Source organism: Pyricularia oryzae, chromosome 2 (assembly GCF_000002495.2).
Source record: "Pyricularia oryzae 70-15 chromosome 2, whole genome shotgun sequence".
Lineage (NCBI taxonomy): Eukaryota > Fungi > Ascomycota > Sordariomycetes > Magnaporthales > Pyriculariaceae > Pyricularia > Pyricularia oryzae.
In genome coordinates, this window is record NC_017850.1 from 1494600 (window position 1) to 1512964 (window position 18365).

Here is an 18365-nt window from a genome sequence, read left to right on the forward strand (position 1 = left end):
ATCGTGATACACACCATCGGGTGTATCCCAGTAACACATCCTCCAAGCCTTGGCGATCCCGTGCTGCGTTCCACCAGCTTGGGTAAGTCCCCTCGCACCCGAAAGAGCTTGCAGCGGGCAGAGGGGTTGTCAGCTCTTGGCCGTGGCCTCGGTGGATTATGATATAGCAAAGCAGAGATATAGTTGCTCGGAGATGTTGGCTTTGTCTTTTTCGATCAAGGCCTTCCATCTCGGTAAACACTAAATGAATGCAGCAGCCCTTGTTTCTCATGAATGCCGGTAGAGGAATACGCTTTCCCACCCACCGGTTGACTTCCAATAAGGGGAGAAAAGGCTGTTGTCGGTTTATCAAGATGATCAAGGCATATGAATGATTGCTAGAACTGTTCACTCTGATCACTCCGGGAGGCACTGTAAAATACCACGGATTTGAACATCTTGGCTTGTCAGATTCCCCTGTATTCTCAAGATTATTGTGCGGTCAGACCGAAACGCTTCATCAATTTAATGTTACCAAGATACCAAGTTTGCAACCATCCAGTCCAAAAGTCCAGAAGTATGATAGCAAAGGAAAGAGAAACCAAAATATTGCACATTCTTGACACTCCACGGCGGCAGGAATTCACGATCGTTCCGCCGCCCGCTTCTCGTTTGCCTGCTTCAGCAAAATATCGCGGATGGCAGCCCTGGAATTCCTGCTGCCGCCGAGCTTGGGCCCCTTGAGGATCTCCGACTCGTCTCTCTTTGGCGCCCGCTTGTGCTGGTTGATGGCTGGTCGTCGGCGGCGGTTGCGCTGGTGGATGGCTTCCATGAACTCGCGACGGAATTCGTCGGCCACCCTTGCGTCGTGCGCCCTTCCGTCTTCCGGCTCTTGGGCATCCTCCATCTGGTAGTTTTCCACTGCGAGCGGCCAGTCAGCATTGGTGTTTTCATCCAACAGGAAAGCGAATGAATCAGAAGGGGGGGGGACTTACTCTTGTTTTCGAGTAAAAACTGCTCCACCATCTTATCGCGGAGTGCGTCTTCGCTAGGCCGACGGTTCCGCTTGGCAGGCTTGCCCCTGTCGGCCTCGCCCGCCTCTGCGCCTTCTTCGCCGACCTCTTCGCCTCTGAGTCGCTTCGCGGCACGCTCCGTCTCGACGACGTTGCGCTCGCGCATCTCCTGTCCAAGGTCTACCTCCTGCAGCTTGCCTCGGGTTGCGGGCTGCGCCGGCGTCTCGGCGAGAAGGCCTCCTCCGGTGCCGCTGCTGGACGCGCCGGCAGCCTGTTCGGATTCTTGCCGCCTGTCGTGTGATGTCGTTGTGGAGGAGCTCGCTGTTGTTGTCGTCGTCGCGCCTGTCGCATGCTTCCGCCTAGCCAACTCTGATTCTATATATTCCTCCCTGCCTGATTAGTATGCGCCAAGCTAGTCAGGAGCGTTGATGGGGGGAAACCAATGCGGAATTTCCAAAGAAAAAGTCGGCCAACTAACATGTGTCTGTTGACGAGCTCGCCGACCAAACCGGTCTGAGCCGCGAATCGCCTGCCCAAGCCCGCGACCACCGCCGCCGCAGGGCTGGGCATCTCCTCCTTGACGACCAGCTCTGTCGAAGTCGGCTCATCCACCACTTTGGATCCAGAGTCGGCGCGCAGGTCGACGCCGCGCGTCTTGGCCTTGCGTGCATTCCTCAGCTTCAACACCTCGGCCACCGACAGGCCCGCGTCTTCACCCTCGTCGAGGTGCTCCTTCTCATCGTCGCTGTCCTCCTTCTTAATGTGGACGTTGGCCGGGGCGCTCGAGTCGGGGCCGGCTGCGGCGCATTGTGAGGTCCCAGTCGGCGCGTCGGCCGTCGTTGTGGGCACAGCGACGCCGTCGTCGGAGGCCTCGTTGTCTCGCTGACGGTAGGCGGCCTTCTTCTTTTTGCCGCGGCGGAAGACGACTGGTGGTCCTTCGGAGGGTTTCTCCGTCGAGGGCTCGGTCATTCTGACAGAAAAATTGACTGTTTCGAAGCAGAAGAGGAAGAAGAAACAAGGGTTATGATGATTCGAAGTGGAGGAAGAACAAAGTAGTGGATTAACGAATTTGATGGGCGTCGTCTTGATGAATGTCTCTTGATTTGCGGAGGACAGTTACAGGGAAGCTGCAGCGCAAGGCGGGCCGTCAATACGGAGGTTAATTGTGGGGACTTTGCCTTGGGTGGAGAAACCGGATGCACTAACGACAACATGCTGACTGACCTTTTGTTTGCTTGCTTTATTTATTTCATGCCATGTAGGTAAGGTAGGTACAGTAGTAGGTAGTATTAGTATGTAGCAAGTTTATAGTATCATGGAACCCAGAATGCGCTTGGTCACTCCTCCTTGCGCCAAGAACTCATCAATCTTGCTCTCCCGAAAGAGAATAAAGTCAAATCCCTTTGGCAAGTCCTCTCCGAGAGTACTTATACTATCGAGTCGATAAGGCTTCTTTTCCTGAGTCCCTCCCCGTCTTTGAATGGTACAATCGTTGTTGATATGGAAATCAACCTTCTGATTGCCAACCCACCAGTTGACATCCGACCCCACCAGGTAACCATCCCCATGGATTGGGATTTCGTATTTTAGGATCCGAACAAAACAATGCTCGGGTTGCCCCTTAGCGGCGGCGATACCGGTTTGTAGCGCTACCAAAGTGAGAAGTTTGAAGGGCTTTGCAAGATGCATGATTGCGAGATTGTAGGACAAAAATAGAATATTCGAGTTGAATAAAATGTAAATTAAAAATGTCAAATACAGTGAACTTGTGACGACAGAACAATTGCCAGATTCTCCTTTGTATATCGTGAGCCTAAGTAGCGGGCTTGAATTTTAACAACTTTTTATATGGTCTTTCAAAAGATTCTTTTCAAACACACTCGTGTAATACACTTTGCAGGCATTAACTGATATAGTAGTTTTGCAGGGCATGTCCCATCACATACACCAACCAGTAAGTATTGCAATTTTTATTCATGTGAAGTCACATGAATGGCTCTGTCAATCCGAACACTTCACTATAGGAATATTTACAGTTCACATTCGGACATCGTCGTCGCCGATGCAGGACGTCCATTTAGATTAATCATCTTAGCCACGCTTACCTGGGCGGGCGCTCCCGTAATTATACTGCGACCAAAAGTGAGCTACGGCACGTGAGTTTCTACACTACCAGTTTCTTCATTGAATCCTGATTGTAATTAGATGCTATCCGATTGCGGAATGGGCCCGCAACGCATCTGTACAACTCACACAGCACTGTAAAAAAAGAGAACGAATTTGGATGATGCCGGTTGTAAACCCGACATCACTCGTCGAATCATGTGGTTACTGTATCCATGTGTGGTAGTGGGTGAAGATGCAAAAAGGTCTCTCGCCTGACGCTCGCCACGGAAAACTGCGGCTTGGGCAAAGTTCGTTCCTGCATCGGCGACGGGATGAGGGAGGTCCAATCAGATAAATTGATCAGCGACCGTTCCTTACCTATCTGGGCGCGCTCCCCTACTGACATCATCAAATAGGACTGACTGGTCCAACTCATTTACTACCATCAAAGTCTGACTTCTTTTTGAGCATAATTACAACTCGTAATCCATAGCGTTTGGACTAATAACACACTGTATTTTCACATCCAGGTCATCAAGATGAAGAGAGTAAGCCTACCCTTCGAAATAAAACGTGAACAGGAGGAAAAAAAAGAGAACCAGAAGTTAAAAGTGTATGTCTCGCAGGTTCACTTTGTTGCCCATGGCGGGGCAGTCCAGGGTAGGTTGTGATGCAATGATAAGAGCTTGGGGCTGTCATCCCAGTGTTTGCCTTTTCTTTTCTCGATAAATATCTCTAACTAACATCGTCGGGCTTTGAAAATCCAGGAGTCGGATTCCGGTAAGTTTCTACAAGAAAAAAAAAGGCGCACATAGTATCCGCCAGCTGTTCCAGAAAGCCGACGTTGACGACAACCAAACGTGAAAGCTTCTTCACACAGAAACGAGCAAACGAGCAAGGCATCACGGGCTGGGTAAAGAATATCCCAAACAACAAGGTGAGTGTAGGACCTCTCTAACTGCAGTGAAACTGATGCATAATGGCCTTTTAATACTCCCAATAACATCTTACGTGCAATTATCTAACAAGCAGTTCAACACCCCGTACAGGTAGAAGGTGAAGCCCAAGGGGACGAGCAAACACTGGATGCGTTTCTCAAGGACGTCGACAAGGGACCCAAAGGTGCACACGTCGTGAAGCTTGACAAGGAGGATCGCGACGTGGTCCAGGGCGAGACTGGCTTTGAGGTCCACCGTTGAGACCAGCATCAGGCGTTACCAAAAGATGCCAACGTCGGTGTGGAGTCTGGTACGAACAAGAGTTGATGGCTCAGCATTTTGATTCGTGTTTCTAGATTCTCTAGCTTTAATGATCAAGCCGAACAGCCGCCGTCTAGTCTAGTAGTAGTGAAACAAAAAGACCAGAATACCACCCCAGTGAACCGGTTCTTGTATACAATGCCCACTTTTATTCACGTGTTAGCACATATCCGACAAGCAGACTCGAAAAGGAGAGAGCGGGAATTCAAACGACCGACACCAAGACGAGCCGGCAAACCGGCTATACAAGCCAGGCTCAGGCAAAATCCTATCAAAACAAACCCAATAGATACTCCTAAACTCCATGCCCCATCATTATTATCCCAAGAAGAAAGACGAAAAAAAAATGTATATATACAAGAAACAGCTGGCACACGAGCACGAAATACTCGCTCGCAAGCAGAGGGGAAAATAAAACAATGCTGATATCCAACAAGCAGGCAAATCAGGCTTCTTAACCGTTTACCGGTCAAGCTTCTCAAGCTCCCGCTTATCAACCGTACTAATAAACGCATGCTTGAGGAAGCGAAGCCATACTTTGTTGTGTTTCTTGTGCTTCTTCTTGTTCTTGTCCTTCTTGTTCTTCTTGCCCTTCTTCATAGTTTGCTCAACGACGGTCTCGTTGCCGTATTCAGTGCCTTCATCGTCCAAAACAACGTACCAGTCCGAATCGAAGTCACCGCCGTCCTCGAGACTAAGTGCATCAGCCTCAATGTCGAGGGATTTGCCTCTTTGTTCTCTCTTCCCCATGCGGTATGCCAACTTGAGGAAGCTTGGCACTGTGAGGTCGGTGATCTTGAGGACTTTGTCTGTTGAGGTGTTGTACTCTACCTCAAACATAAACTCTCCCGGGGGTTTCTTGGATGGTTTGTTCCCGGGTTTACCACTCCGCCACTTCGCAGCCTCGACTTCGGACTCGTCATCGACCTGTTCATTGTTGATGCGAGTCAAGTTGGCAAACCACTGCTCGTACCGAAGCAAAGTGAAAGGCTGTGGTGAGTATGCAGGGCCCGGGGGTGATGTCTTTGCCGGCGGTTCAGGTTTGATCAAGTTGGGATCCTTGGGCTTCGGCTTATCCTTTCGGCCCTTTTTCTTTTTCTTCTTCTCGATCTCGGCTAGAATGTGCTTCATAGACTCCCGGTCGGTAATATCTATTATCTCGGCGGCTGAAGCTGTTCGATCAACCACAGGACCGGTCCAGATAGCTGCAGTTTCCAGGCCGCTTGTGTTGTACTCGTAGATTCGAAAGCTGGGGTAGAAGTTGGGTACTATGCTCCCACCCACCATCGTTGCCGAGTACCGCTCACCCCAGGGACCGCCCAGGTTCTCGTGCTTCTTTTTCTTTTTGAGAGCCAATGTCGATGGCTCACCAGCGATCTGGCCAGCTGACCTAGGCAGCTTGGACCACCTGTCCCGCATTTCTTTCAGGTAGTCTGTGGCGCCCATGACGGTGAGCTCATCGTCCAGGTTCTCACGCAAACCGCCGTCCAAAATGCCATTGTCGAGCAGGTGCAAGTCGACTTCCTGGGAGTCCTGAAGCATAAAATGGTCGATGTTCATGTGCCCGTAAATTCCGGCCGTCACAACATCGCGGTACTGCTGCATCCAGAGCGTGTACTTTTGCCAGCAGGACTCGTCCCACAACATCTTGCTATCTGTGCGTGCAGGCGGTACGTGACCTATCATGATAGCCTTCATTCCGCGCTGGCGCATGAAATGCAGCTGGACTCGCAACCACTCCAGCTGTTTGTAGCCCGGCTCTGAAGGGTTGATGCAGTCATCGACGGCTGCGTTTCGGTCAAAAAAGTATAGCGTGTTGAGGCTGAAGACGGCCAACTTGTTAGGGATCACCTCGACGTAAAAGTAGCCACCGAGTTCGAACGAATGGCGCTGCTCCTCGGGAATGAAGTTGGTCCAAATGTTGCTATAATCCTGAAGCCAGCGGTTGGGGCCGGGCAACATGATGTTGTGAGGAAGAATGTCGTTGTTGCCAAAGGTCGGTACGACAGGGATAGAAAGAGCCCTGGTGGACTCATTATATAGCAAGTCTGTGAACTTGTTGGCAATCATGCGGTTGGTTCCCAGGACCTGCTTAGCATTTCGGGGTATCTCCTCATCACTGTCATGACGAGCACTGTCGCCGGTCCAGACAATAAAGTCGATCTTGTCCTTCCAGTACTTGTCGAGCCAGTCAAAGGTGGCATTCACCAGGGAGACTGGTGTGTCGCAATCTGACATTTCAGCGCCATAGTAACCTGCATTGCCCTCGCCACGGTGGCAGGCAATGTCCTCATCGGTTGACGTATGCAATTTGTAAAAGGTATCGGGGTGGAAGTCTGTCGAGGGTGCAATCGTTGGCTCAGTAACTGATCTTGCAGCCAATTTTGCATAGAGCCAAACCCCGAGTGGGTAGCAGTAGTTCACATACCAGTAATGTGTAAAAATCGCCCATGCAAAGGCCTGTGTGGTGGCGCCTCAAGCGCGTATCCATGAGGATCTTTCAGAACATGTTGAACTTCAAGCCCGCTATCGGGGCCTATACTAGCGATGACGGCATCGCAAAGTAAGCCTAAGACAAAAAGTATCCCGGGCCGGCGCATCTTTTGTCGGGGCGAACGCCCGCGGGTGCCTAGGCAAAGGTGGATATTCAAGTTGAAAAAAGAGAAGAAAAACAAAGCTTAGGACCAAAAAATAATCAAATAGACAGGACAAAAAAAAAAGATCGAGTCTCAACAGTAAGTAGTATACGAGTCAAGAAGAATCGATATCAAGGGACGGAGAACATTGTCCATAAAATGGAAGTAGAGGGAAGGTTAAAAATGAGGTTTGCGGTTGTAAAACCAGATCCGAGAGTTTCCAGGTGACGACAGTCTGCGAAGCGTGGAACCTTGTAGACCACCACACACACATCCCGCCGGGATCAGGCGAGCAGCACCCCTGGACGGTTCAGGGTCTTGGTTTATACCCGTGCTTCCGCAACTGCCTGCTGGTTGGGTGAAAGACGACGACAGGTTAAGACCCTGGGGAGTCTTGCGGGAGTGGAGGTGGATGCTGTTGAAACCATCTATCTGCATGCGTGCGTGCTCAGTCGAAAATGTCAAGAAAAAAAAGGCAGGGGTAAAGGTAAGGGAGAGGTACCTTGTAAAATTATAAGGTATCCAGGATTTACGGAGTAGAGCAAGGTTACTTACGAGTAATTATCCAGGTATTTGAGCGAGTGAAGAAAATAAACTCAGGTAAAAGATTGAGGCGAGCTATTAAATCGCAGACAAAGAATCTAATTGCATCTTGCTACAGAGGACAGGTATTAGGAATAATAACTTGTAGTAAGAACATCAATAAAATTGGGTTCAAACGTGGAAGGTGCCAGTGATGACGAGCACGCGACTGCGCCTGTACATCTGCAGTCTGTCTGAGACGACAAGATCATGGAAGTTACTTTGAACGGTAACAGTACGGAGTACAGACTACAGAGAGTGGCGCGTGGTGGGTGCCAAAACCCGAATAGAATCCTTGTCAGCCGGGCTGATTGACTAGCGCATGTCTTACCTCGAGCTTCGTTGCTGCAATCACAACGAGACAGGACAGTGGTCACAGCATTACACCGCTGTCAGTCGCCTTCGCGCCGTTCGCAGATCAAAATGTATGTACAAGCAACGGCCATGCACACTCTCCACACACCTACATTAATTATTATAGTACATAGAAAAAAAAAGAGAGATATAGTCCGATTAATTTTTTTATTCTTTCCTTAAGCCGTTTGATCGAAACAAAACACGTTCCTGGTCCAATGTCCATCAGCCGTGGGCCCACGTGGCTTGGCTGAGGCATGCACAAAGTTTCCAAGACGGGGCTTTTCCCTTCCACTTGATATTTTTTTGGGCACCTCTATGGCCAATTTGCTACCATCCACCACCAATGCTTGTAATTCCGTGATTTTGCAGACGGGGTCATCTCCTCACCAGCCGACACATACGATTCATCCTTCAACGAGCCCTTCTGTAGGCGCCACTGTCCAGTTCAGACGTTTGACGTGCCAAGTGATTACAGAGCGCGTGCCGTTCCGTGGTGAAGAAAATGGAAAGCTGTATTTTGCTATATCCGTACAAAAACAGCTGCAGGACGTGCATGACGCCAGCGGCATCCAAAGTACGGCAGGGAGGAAGGAGGTGGCCCTTAGCCTCACACTCTGGTGCACAATGCTCGTGGCCTAACTTGGGCTAGGCTCACGTCACAACCCGCATCACCAGTCTCGGGCAGTTTCTATCTACAGTGGGGGGTATCTTACCCTGCAGGGATTGACTACCTTGGGCTGCTTGCTTATGTAATACGGCCCGGACCATCGAGCCTGTTTATCATGGGACCAAAGAAAATTTGCAACCCTTCTTGAATTCCTTCTCTTTTCCACCAAGCAGCACACGTTTCCGATCGCCGGTGACCGCACTCCAACGTGCACCTTTGGCCCGGCGCGTGTAACTTTTCTACAGGAGACACGCTGCAAGATTAGACAAAGGACGTCAGTTTGAGGGTAGTCAGACGCTTTCCAAAAAAAAGGCAAATGACGGCTTCCTATGGTTTAGAACGGCCACAAAAAGAAAAAATCACGAAATAATGTCTTAGTCTTGTCTCGGCTATTTCTTCTTGCCCGCGGCTCCCAAGGCGGCACGGGCAGAGACATCAGGCATCCGGAGAAAAAAGAATAGAGAAGGAAGAGGCCTGGCGGCAGAGCCTAGTTCCAGATTTCCTACATGCACGCCTTCTCCCTTCTGGATCTACGCATAATATGCACAATAGATAGCAGTTCCCAACAGACATTATTCAAAAAGTAATAAAATTTCATGCCTCAAAGCCTAATAGCACTGATACTACATATCTACTATGCTCCCTTCCAGTACTTGGTCTGGATGAAGGGCATCTTGGTCACGACCGCCTTCCTGGGCTTGCCGCGTACCAGAACCGCAACCTCGGTACCAGCCTTGTGTTGCCCATCCTGAATGTATCCCATGGCAATGTTCTTGCCCAGCGTCGGGCTAGGGCAGCCGCTCGTGATCTTGCCCAGCTTGGTGGCGCCGTCGCTGCTGACAATGTCAGCACCCTCGCGGGCAGGCGCCCCCTCGACCACCAGGCCGACCCGGCGCCGCTCCACGCCCTTGCCTCCCTTGCTCTTGGCCACCAACTGAGGCAGGATAACCTCGGCGCCGTGGAAGCCCGCCGTCTCCCTCCTCGCCTTGGGGATGACCCAACTGAGCCCAGCCTCGACGGGCGTGGTCGTGTCGTCCAGGTCGTGGCCGTACAGACACATGCCCGCCTCGAGCCGAAGGCTGTCCCTGGCCCCCAGGCCGGCCAGCTGCAGGCGCTCGGGCCTGCCGGTAGTGAGCAGAGCCTGCGTGACGGCGACGGTCTCGTCCTCAGGGATCGAGATCTCGAAGCCGTCCTCGCCCGTGTACCCTCCACGGCTGATGAGCAGCGGCGCCGACACCTCCATGCCGAGCAGCTTGATGCGGCCGTAGCGCGACATGCCAAAGTGCAGGTTGGGGAGGTCGACTTCTGCCGGCTCGGCCAGGGCTTCGGCCAGGATATCCTTGGCCAGGGGACCCTGCAGGGCGACGAGGCCCCAGCCATCCATAACCTCGTGCTTGACGGTGGCGCCGTCCCAGGCGGCGAGCTCGTCGGCAAAGTACTTGTTGTCCTTGTCGCGGCAGCCGGCGTTGGTGACGACGTAGAAGAGCTCGTCGTCGAGGCGGGTAACGATGGTGTCGTCGACGATGCCTCCGGTGCCGCGGTGCAGCAGCGTGGTCAGCGACCCGTGGTGGGGCTTGAGGGCGGCGACGCCCGACGGCGTGACGCGCTCCAGGAACGCGGCGGCTCCAGGCCCGCTGAAGCGCCGCTGCACCATGTGGCCGACGTCAAAGAGCGAGGCCTTCTCGCGCGTGAAGACGTGCGAGGCGCTCACCGACAGGGACGAGTACTGCACCGGCATGTGGTAGCCGGCGAACGGCACCATCTTGCCGCCGTGAGCGACGTGCAGATCATAGAGGGCCGTCTTGTGCAGCACCTCGCCAGAGGAACCCGAGGCGTGTCGCCTTTGTGCTTCTGTCTGGATTGCGCGAAGCTCGTTTGTTGTGGCGGCCAGCACCGGCCGTTTGACCACCTCCGAGTATCGGCCTTGGCTTTTAGCAGTGACGGAAACCCGAGACAGGTTGCGCTGTGGTTGGCGTAGGCACAGGCGAGCTGGCCTGGCCAGAGTTCGCAATGGGGTTAAACCTCGCATTTTTTTTCACAAATAATCTCTCCCTTACACCTCCAGACTTTTCAATTGGCAATTTTTTTTCTTAAGATTCACCAAGAAAAGCGGACGTTCGAAATAATTGCAGTACTGAATCGAATCAAGAGATAAGGGTGTTGGTTGCTGGGACTGATACGGTTGTTGAAGTGGGACATCCGACGGGCCAAGTTCGGTTTCGATCGGTTGTCCCCTAGTAAGTGCACATTCCCCGACGGAAAGCTATTCTGGGCGCCCTGGCGGCATGACGCTTTGGTAACTTAACTCATGCGTTAAATCCCAGTGGCCAGCGCGAATATCATTTTTCACTTTTTATGATTGCAATGAACGCAGTGTTCAGAAAATACCGGCTACCAGCGTCGTGAATCTGATTAGACCGATCATCGGCATGATCTCGGTCTAGCGGCCATGCCCGATGCTTCCCTACCTATATACGATCAATCAACTGATCAACAGGTTCACCAGTCAATGCAGCAGCTTTAAATACCATAAAATACCCCATTCTACAAAGGAATAACAAGCTATTTGTTGTTCTCAAAGCTGTACTTCAGCCATCCGCCCAATGCCTTCAGACTCTCCCATCTCACATTCTCATCCGCCTCACCCATGAGCTCCATGATGCGAGTCTTGAGACCAAGCCTCTCGAGTTGACCTCGTTTCTCGGGCACTTCACGAACCAGAGCGCCAATGTCATTGCATGCAATAGCCAGGACCTGCTTGTCATTGTCCCAAGGCTTTTTCATGATCTCTGCCAGCTGCCGCACTACCCCAGCGTTGTTCTCGTCCAGGATGCGCCGGGCGTTCTCTGCCCAGAACGTCTGGCTACGGTGTGGTGGCGACCATCGCAAATGGCCGTTTGTGACCTCGGCCACGTACTCGTCAAAGGTAGTCTTGGTTGCCGTGTATTCGTCCATCATGTCCTTCAAGCTCTGCAGATCCTCCTGCAGATCTGGATCTGTCAGTTGCCTCGAGGTTATGTTCGAGAGTAGAGACGGTAGACGAGCAAATGATGCCACTGGCAACAGGCTCGATCGGTTAGCCGAGAGAAGGTTGTAAAGCGTCGAAACGATAAGTCTGGTAGTCTTTTCCTTGGGGGAAAGCTTAAGGAGCTGGGTGTAGAGTTGTATGATGTTATACTCCCTAAGAAACGAATCCGAAACGTAACTGTCAGTATTTGTGCATGTTTGATCCTGTTGGCGACTGGAATGAAAAAAAAAGAAAAAAAAAACCCCCATATAGCAACGTACTCATCCAGATCGCAACCGACGTCCTCGGCCTCGAAGGACAGCTGCCACATGACTAGGAGAACATGATAGAGAAGCTGCAGCCCAACGCCACCGCCAATGGAGCCCTCCACGGGACCTCCCCTCATGCTTCCCGAACGAATACCGTTTGCATCTCCATTGGAAGACCCCGCAGCGGCGCGGAGGATGTTGATCAGCGGCGCCACAGTCTCACTCCTCTGTGCCCAGAACTGGGACCGGGATTTGCTGCCGAACAAGACCGTCGAGTATTCCTGGACTCCAATGTCCTGTAGCCCGGCGTCAGAGCTCTTGGTAAGGGTTGACAGGTAGCTCAGGATGACAGGCAGCGCCTTCTGCAACGTGAGGTCCGACTCGTCTCGCGAACCGGCGATCAGGTTGACGAGTACATGTGATGTGAGGAGCGGGATCGGGTCCTCTGGGCCGGATGACTGTGCCAGGAGCGGCAGCAGTTGCCGGTAGGGGTCGGAGTCTTTGAAGAGGGCCTTTGAGAGTGTCGGCACGCCTGTTATTTTGTGCAATCGGGGTTTCAGTATCGTCTGTGATTTATCTATCCAGCAATTTATTCACTCAAAGGGTTTTAATATGCGCACAGTCTAGTAAGTCGCTGAGTAGGACTAGCAGGTATTGAACGATGGGTTTGTTGGAAGATTCGAGCACGCTGGGTCGACCAGGCTCCCCGACGAAAAGGGCACGATAGCCATCGAGGTCGGCCTCAACAGTTTGTTTGCGCGCATCCCGGTTTGGCTTCTCAACGGCGCGGGTCTTTGCCAGCTGCTCCTCGGTCAAGACGCCCGTCCGAACGGCGCCATCCCAGGGTATGGGCCGCTGGCGGATGTTGTTTTGCAGCGAGGCTAGGTAGGTAGGAGGATCCAGCGCCATGGTGTTGGCAAGCGGACGACCGCAGTTCGAGGTGCAAAAGGAATCGATTGATGAACACCAAAGGTCTTGCTTCAATGCAAGTGCTTCGTTGGAAGTTGATGTTCGTAATAGGTCGGGTCACCTGATGGAGGTGGATTCTGGAGGAATAGGATGACGGAATGGCTTGGATGAAGCTACGAGTGGAGGAAGCTCGGACAAGCAAGCCAGCAAAACGACCAAGGCAAGGTAAGGTACCTAAGGTAGCACTGTTAAAACTGCACTGCACTGTACATCCAGGCATGCATCATTGACTGAAACCCGTCGATTATATCAATAGTGGCAGTTAATTTTCGAACTTTTCATTTTCGAGCTGTCAATAAAAAATCTTTGCGGCACGGATTGAAATAGCAATCGCATATGAATACTCTAGCAATTATGACCCGAATCGCCCATTAGCAGGTACCAGCCTTAAGGTATTTAATCTGGAGCACATCCTGCGACATCCATCCCGAACATGGGCCGAGCAGCTCAGCGCCCATCCCAGAGTCGCTCCCGGCTCCCAGAAACAACGTGCCAAATCATGTACAAGTACAGTATGTGCTATGTAGGCATCCGTCTGGCTGCAAGGGTGATCGCCCTCTAGTGAGACTGGGCCAACCCCTGCTTATTGGGAAGCAATCGATAATTGCCCGTCCAATGCAGTAGCTTGGACCTGTTGCGGGGTTTTTACCCATATACCCATGAAGGGAAGCAAGTAAACAAAGGGAAAGAAGAAAGCTTCTATGGTCTAGGACAGCTTCCCGTCCACCCGAATTCTTCAGCACTGAGCTTAGCTGCGAGCGCATAGAGTACATTACATACACCCCGTCCGCCCTTGCACTCCAAAACAAACCGACATTGACCAACGGCGAGCGATTTGGAGTGGAGGAGAATTATAGTCAAGCTAGAAAGGAAAACGATACGATACAATACTTGCTTGCACACTCAGCTGAGCCGATCCCCGTCGAGAAACAACAAACAGGAGAATCCTACCCCTGTAAACTGGGAGAGACATACCTACTGACGCAATTGAGAAGCGGTTTGCAAATCCGTGAATTAGGAACCAGGACCCTGAATCCGATCTTGGATTTGAGTGGCACCCTTCCAAGCATCAACGATTGATTAGTAGCACTGCTACAGCAAGTCTCGATCAAAATCGAGAGGTTGGGCCTCGAGAATTGCAGGAGGCTGGGACACAGCCCAATTAAACCCTGCATTTTCGCGTTCAATTACAAGCGCTCTGGTAATGGCCCGCCCACCAAATGACACGCCCCCTTCATTTTTTTTTCTTTTTAATTAGTTTCCCCATATCTCGACCGTATAAACCTTTGTGGTCGCGCGGGTGCAACATTAATGTCTCGCGTGCTTCTCCCTTTTTCATGAAAAAAAAACATTGGCATACATACCTACATACCTACATACCTACATACCTGCCTTACCTTGCCTACCCACCTCTGTCTTAACCGTTAATCACGCTCTTCCCGCACCACAACAATTCTTTGTTTCCACAAGTCTGCAAGCTAACAGTTTGTCTTGCATACTACTTTTCGAAAAGCCGAGCTTGCCGCTAACAAGGAGAAAAAAAAAGCGCAACCGTTTTGAGCTTTAATATATTAATTCTGGGGACCGGATTTCTGTCAACTCACTCGTTGATTTGGACCATACTCGAAGAGTTTTCCCGACTTCCGTTTTTTGTTCCTGCTTCCAGCGCCAACAGCTGAGTCGAGCTGCATTGGGTTGCTACAGCTGCTGCTGTGCCCGTTGCTGCTTGGCTCACCGCTTACCCGCCTCTGAAAAAGGAAGGCGGGTTGCCTACTGAGCACAGCGACAGCTCCGGATAGGAAAGCCGACCGAAGTTCCGACTGCCAGCGCACCTAATAATTAATTTCCTCTGAAAACCAAGGGACCTTGGGAGTTCCCCGCCGTCCAAGGACCGCTTTCCTTCTGTTTCTCTTCAATTCTCAGAACTGCCACGATGCGCAGACCAGAGAGTCGCCTTGTGGCGACAATAGCATCATTACTCTCAGCGGCATGGATGTGTAGACCAGTCGCCGGCCTCCCCATGGAGGCCGTGGACGCTGGCTACGGCTACCTGGAGGTGCGAGACTGCGCGAACCCGTGCGGTATGGACAGCCAATACTGTTGTGGCTCTGGCGAGAGGTGTTTCACTTCAAACGGCCTGGCAGGCTGCACAGCGGCAGCTGGTGGGGGTTTCGCACTTTTCACCACCACCTGGACACAGACGCAGACCTTTACCAGCACCGGAAGCACGTACTTCCCGGCGGCTACGACCCAGGCTCCAAACGACTGCATAGTACCCCCGGGCTCTGGATGGACTTCCTGTGGCTCAATCTGCTGCGCTTCGAACCAGTACTGCGCCCAAAAGAACCAGTGCATGGCCAAGGGCGCTGGTGGCGGTGGAATTATCTGGACAACATCAACCTACACATCCGACGGCCAAGTCAAGACGACACAGTTCAGTGCGCCCTATCGCGTGACGGGATCGGGGGGTGCGACTGGAACGGCTATCCCAGGTGCTACTGGCACTGCGGACAACCAAAATGGAGAGGAGGGCGGTGGAGGCGGCGGCGGTCTTACTGCCGGACAAATCGCCGGTATCGTTATTGGCGTGATTGCTGCTGTCGTCATCCTGATCGTCATCTGTGCCTGCTGTATCGTGCGTGGCCTCTGCCTGGGCGTCATGGGTCTTTTGGGCCTGGGCGGCAAGAAGGACAGCCGCAAGTCTGAGAAGACGGTCGTTGAGGAACGTTACGTCCGTCGTGGCGCTAGTCGTGGCACCTCGGCGCACACTGGACGTGACAGGCATAGCGGCTGGTTTTCAGGCAGCGGCCGGCCTTCAACGGTGACGTCCCGCAAAGAAAAGAAGGACAGTGGTGCTGGCTGGCTCGGCCTTGCCGGTGCTGCAGGCACCATTCTGCTTCTGCTCGGCCTAAAGAAGAACGAGGACAAGAAGAAGAAGACTCAAGTAGTTGAAGAGAGGAGACGATCTTCAAGGAGACCGAGGAGCGAAGTCAGCGCGTCCACCTGGGACTCGTACACGAGTTATACCGACCCAAGTAAGTCATGACTAAATCGTGATCTAAAAATACTACGAGGCTGCTACATGTGCTGACATGTTTTCGTCCAAACCCCAGGTAGTGTAGGGACGCGTAGAACCAGCAGAACCAGGGATACCCGGAGAACGGTCAGGACCGAGACGAGGTCACGGGCTGCCTCTAGGCGATGAGAGATTTGAGTAGCCACGACCAAACGCCTCGACGACTTTTCTTTTTTTTCACGTCTTGGCTTGGCTGTTGTACATGTGGATATGACATATTTGAAGGATGCTATTGGCGTGCCGTCACTTTGATCGGTCTCCGCCTTACGATGTAATGCCGAAAAGAAATCTTGGAGGGGACAAAACTGCACATACACAACCCTTTTTTAAACGCGCGCACATTGTCTCTTTTTCACACAACTCTTCAACACCCCTCCAGCCCCACCACCATCATCCAGCGTTGCGTTAGTTTGTATTCAAGATTTTTTTTTTCTCCACCTTGATATAGCATTCGCAAATTGGCCATTCTGACGACTGCAGTCAACGAGGGCATAAATTACTAAACGTTGTTTCTTTTTACGCTATCTTATTTATTGGCAGAGGCTTTGGGGCTTCAAAAAGATGGGGACAGGATGGGAATCCTATTTGACAAAGCCAGATCCTATATGACACAGAAAGCCATGGGGCGAGGACTCATGATGGCAACGACGAATAATTTCCACAAGCCATTCTCTTCATCAAAAGTGAAAATCGGTTGTACATTAATCGTAAAGCGTTGCGCCCCATCCAGTCGGCATAGAACCAATGCTCTGCTAGTTCAAGCCCCCGTGAATCCTTAGTCACGGTCACCAAGTCCGTACCTAGGCTCATTCATGGGTGGTATCTCGTTATGCTCAGATGCCCTAGAAAACGATGCGTCGCGAGCGGGCGTCGCACAGTTGTGGCCGAAAAAAAGATCTTTTTGCTCACATTTACTATGAGACTTTATCCATCGCATAACATGCAACTCCGTTGATGAACCCATTGCCACTCCTTTAGACCCAGAGGAAAGCACAAAGAAAGCAGTCGACTCGCACCCCCATTTATGCAGCAATCTCCTCGATGTTGCCCTTCTCCGAGACGTACATACCATCCAAGAACTATATCGTGTGTTAGTAGGGTTTGCGTGAATAATCTGAGCGTATACGCCAGAGGAAAACGAAGGGAATGGCAAAGTGGTTGACTGTCGTACCTTACGGATATCCTTGTTCCGTACTTTGCAGATCTGCTGGATATCGGCGGCGCTTTGCGAGACAGCCTCGACAGAGTTACCGGACAGGATGAGCTCATCCTTCTGGGCCTTTGAGATCTCAACCTCAACACCAGGCTGCATGGCGACCCTGCGGACGAGCTTCTCGCCGATGAAGTTTCTACCGAAATTTCTCCGTCAGTCCATATTCCCCCAAACCCAATTACCAAGCCCCGAATGCCTGAAGTTTGCCAGAAATGGCCAAGTTTCCTCCCCTGGTAGGCACAGTCGGCATCGCAGTTGTAAAATCGACATACCGGATCTCGACCTCGGCGTTGCCAGTCTCGTTGTTCTTCTCAACGTTGACGTTGATGGGGAAATGGGCGTAGACGTAACGCATCTTGTACTTGTAGCCCTTGGTGACACCAATGATCAAGTTGTTGATCAGGGTGCGGACGGTACGGAGGGTGGCGACATCCTTGCGCTTGCCGTGGTGAATCTCGATGCCGATAACGTTCTTGCTGGGTTGCGAGAAGGTGACGGCGATGTGGTTAAGGCTCTTAGTGAGCTTTCCTATTAAAGCGTTCCATCCTTCCGTCAGACCATGATCCTCTCCAAGTCGTCGCGAGTTCGTCGTTCGGGTCGTAAATCGGTGGCTGTGGTGGTTGTGAAGGTATCAACGGGTAGAAGGGTAAATTTACCTCGGGGGCCCTCAACAGTAATCAGCCTGGACTTGATGCTGATCTTGACTGTGATTCCAAAGATTTGAACGTCAGCGCTTTCCCGGACAAAGTCTCGCCCGGCGATGAAATATCACAGGTCTCCTGCATTTCGGCGTCCCGGCGTGCGTTTGGCCTCGTAGCCCTCGGCCCAAACGTGTCGTCCGGCGCAAAATAACGACAATGCGGAAATTCTCAATTCGACGTACCTCCCTCCGGCACCTCCAGGAGCTCCTCTGAGTGGATGTACTTCATCTTGACGGCGTCTTCGTGGTCGGAGGGGAGAAACTTGGATGGCGACGTGAAGGTTGCTCTGCAGGGCAAACTTCAGTTGTTTCGATGGCTATGAGAAATTACCTCTTGTGTGCGGTCGAAAAATTGCCCCGGTTTTTTCGCGCACGTTCAAACTGCCCCTCAACTTCACGTCACGTGGACAGTCCTTGGGCTTTCTGTCTGTCCGTCCAGGGTGCGTTGGATAACGAGTCCACTGGTCGAGCGAAGGTGGGGCCTCGGCGACCCACTTTGAGCTCCAACCTGTGGCTTGTTAGCTTCCCCAAT

At 51.9% G+C, this 18365-nt stretch overlaps 8 protein-coding genes across 8 annotated transcripts; 2 read left to right on the plus strand and 6 right to left on the minus strand.

Annotated features, from left to right (window-relative positions):
- Positions 1–424: 424 nt before the first annotated feature.
- MGG_04822 (uncharacterized protein) lies at positions 425–2104 on the minus strand. The gene is made up of 3 exons (XM_003713703.1): positions 1471–2104; positions 975–1381; positions 425–900 (listed from the first exon to the last, which is right to left on the minus strand). Exons 1-3 carry the CDS (start codon positions 1959–1961, stop codon positions 623–625), a joined length of 1176 nt encoding a protein of 391 aa, XP_003713751.1. The 5' UTR covers positions 1962–2104; the 3' UTR covers positions 425–622.
- A 193-nt stretch (positions 2105–2297) lies between these two features.
- MGG_15575 (uncharacterized protein) lies at positions 2298–2854 on the minus strand (the record flags this gene model as incomplete). The annotated part of the gene is made up of 1 exon (XM_003713704.1): positions 2298–2854. The coding sequence occupies exon 1, from the start codon at positions 2679–2681 to the stop codon at positions 2298–2300; it is 384 nt and encodes a 127-aa protein (XP_003713752.1). The 5' UTR covers positions 2682–2854.
- Positions 2855–3540: 686 nt separating this feature from the next.
- Positions 3541–4483, plus strand: MGG_04824 (acylphosphatase). Its single transcript, XM_003713705.1, has 5 exons — positions 3541–3646; positions 3725–3758; positions 3866–3878; positions 3966–4035; positions 4148–4483. Exons 1-5 carry the CDS (start codon positions 3638–3640, stop codon positions 4295–4297), a joined length of 276 nt encoding a protein of 91 aa, XP_003713753.1. The 5' UTR covers positions 3541–3637; the 3' UTR covers positions 4298–4483.
- MGG_04825 (endopolyphosphatase) lies at positions 4307–7782 on the minus strand. Its single transcript, XM_003713706.1, has 3 exons — positions 7549–7782; positions 6786–7425; positions 4307–6693 (listed from the first exon to the last, which is right to left on the minus strand). The coding sequence occupies exons 2-3, from the start codon at positions 6955–6957 to the stop codon at positions 4820–4822; spliced, it is 2046 nt and encodes a 681-aa protein (XP_003713754.1). The 5' UTR covers positions 6958–7425; positions 7549–7782; the 3' UTR covers positions 4307–4819.
- Positions 7783–9160: 1378 nt separating this feature from the next.
- On the minus strand, positions 9161–10837 carry MGG_04826 (glycine cleavage system T protein). The gene has a single exon (XM_003713707.1). The coding sequence runs from the start codon at positions 10626–10628 to the stop codon at positions 9234–9236; it is 1395 nt and encodes a 464-aa protein (XP_003713755.1). The 5' UTR covers positions 10629–10837; the 3' UTR covers positions 9161–9233.
- An 81-nt stretch (positions 10838–10918) lies between these two features.
- On the minus strand, positions 10919–13215 carry MGG_04827 (vacuolar ATP synthase subunit H). Its single transcript, XM_003713708.1, has 3 exons — positions 12496–13215; positions 11888–12407; positions 10919–11780 (listed from the first exon to the last, which is right to left on the minus strand). Exons 1-3 carry the CDS (start codon positions 12782–12784, stop codon positions 11162–11164), a joined length of 1428 nt encoding a protein of 475 aa, XP_003713756.1. The 5' UTR covers positions 12785–13215; the 3' UTR covers positions 10919–11161.
- Positions 13216–13516: 301 nt separating this feature from the next.
- MGG_04828 (uncharacterized protein) lies at positions 13517–16718 on the plus strand. Its single transcript, XM_003713709.1, has 3 exons — positions 13517–14045; positions 14358–15879; positions 15958–16718. The coding sequence occupies exons 2-3, from the start codon at positions 14778–14780 to the stop codon at positions 16047–16049; spliced, it is 1194 nt and encodes a 397-aa protein (XP_003713757.1). The 5' UTR covers positions 13517–14045; positions 14358–14777; the 3' UTR covers positions 16050–16718.
- MGG_04829 (60S ribosomal protein L9-A) lies at positions 16411–18236 on the minus strand. Its single transcript, XM_003713710.1, has 5 exons — positions 18017–18236; positions 17790–17837; positions 17406–17661; positions 17092–17269; positions 16411–16999 (listed from the first exon to the last, which is right to left on the minus strand). The coding sequence occupies exons 1-5, from the start codon at positions 18060–18062 to the stop codon at positions 16943–16945; spliced, it is 585 nt and encodes a 194-aa protein (XP_003713758.1). The 5' UTR covers positions 18063–18236; the 3' UTR covers positions 16411–16942.
- Positions 18237–18365: the final 129 nt, after the last annotated feature.

Bases quoted from the DNA above. Each gene is read 5' to 3' on its own strand.
- MGG_04822 (XM_003713703.1), bottom strand. From the start codon at position 1,961: ATGACCGAGCCCTCGACGGAGAAACCCTCCGAAGGACCACCAGTCGTC. The intron at 1,382-1,470 runs GTTAGTTGGCCG...CTAATCAGGCAG, and splicing joins GAGCTCGTCAACAGACACAT to GGAGGAATATATAGAATCAG. The intron at 901-974 runs GTAAGTCCCCCC...GGCCGCTCGCAG, and splicing joins GTTTTTACTCGAAAACAAGA to TGGAAAACTACCAGATGGAG.
- MGG_04824 (XM_003713705.1), top strand. The intron at 4,036-4,147 runs GTGAGTGTAGGA...CACCCCGTACAG, and splicing joins AGAATATCCCAAACAACAAG to GTAGAAGGTGAAGCCCAAGG.
- MGG_04825 (XM_003713706.1), bottom strand. From the start codon at position 6,957: ATGCGCCGGCCCGGGATACTTTTTGTCTTAGGCTTACTTTGCGATGCC. The intron at 6,694-6,785 runs GTATGTGAACTA...CACCCTCGACAG, and splicing joins GCGATTTTTACACATTACTG to ACTTCCACCCCGATACCTTT.
- MGG_04826 (XM_003713707.1), bottom strand. From the start codon at position 10,628: ATGCGAGGTTTAACCCCATTGCGAACTCTGGCCAGGCCAGCTCGCCTG.
- MGG_04828 (XM_003713709.1), top strand. From the start codon at position 14,778: ATGCGCAGACCAGAGAGTCGCCTTGTGGCGACAATAGCATCATTACTC. The intron at 15,880-15,957 runs GTAAGTCATGAC...TCCAAACCCCAG, and splicing joins CACGAGTTATACCGACCCAA to GTAGTGTAGGGACGCGTAGA.
- MGG_04829 (XM_003713710.1), bottom strand. From the start codon at position 18,062: ATGAAGTACATCCACTCAGAGGAGCTCCTGGAGGTGCCGGAGGGAG. The intron at 17,662-17,789 runs GTAAATTTACCC...ACGCTTTAATAG, and splicing joins TACTGTTGAGGGCCCCCGAG to GAAAGCTCACTAAGAGCCTT. The intron at 17,270-17,405 runs GTATGTCGATTT...AAATTTCGGTAG, and splicing joins AACGCCGAGGTCGAGATCCG to AAACTTCATCGGCGAGAAGC.
- MGG_04827 (XM_003713708.1), bottom strand. From the start codon at position 12,784: ATGGCGCTGGATCCTCCTACCTACCTAGCCTCGCTGCAAAACAACATC. The intron at 12,408-12,495 runs GTGCGCATATTA...ACAAAATAACAG, and splicing joins ACTCAGCGACTTACTAGACT to GCGTGCCGACACTCTCAAAG. The intron at 11,781-11,887 runs GTACGTTGCTAT...TTCGTTTCTTAG, and splicing joins GTCGGTTGCGATCTGGATGA to GGAGTATAACATCATACAAC.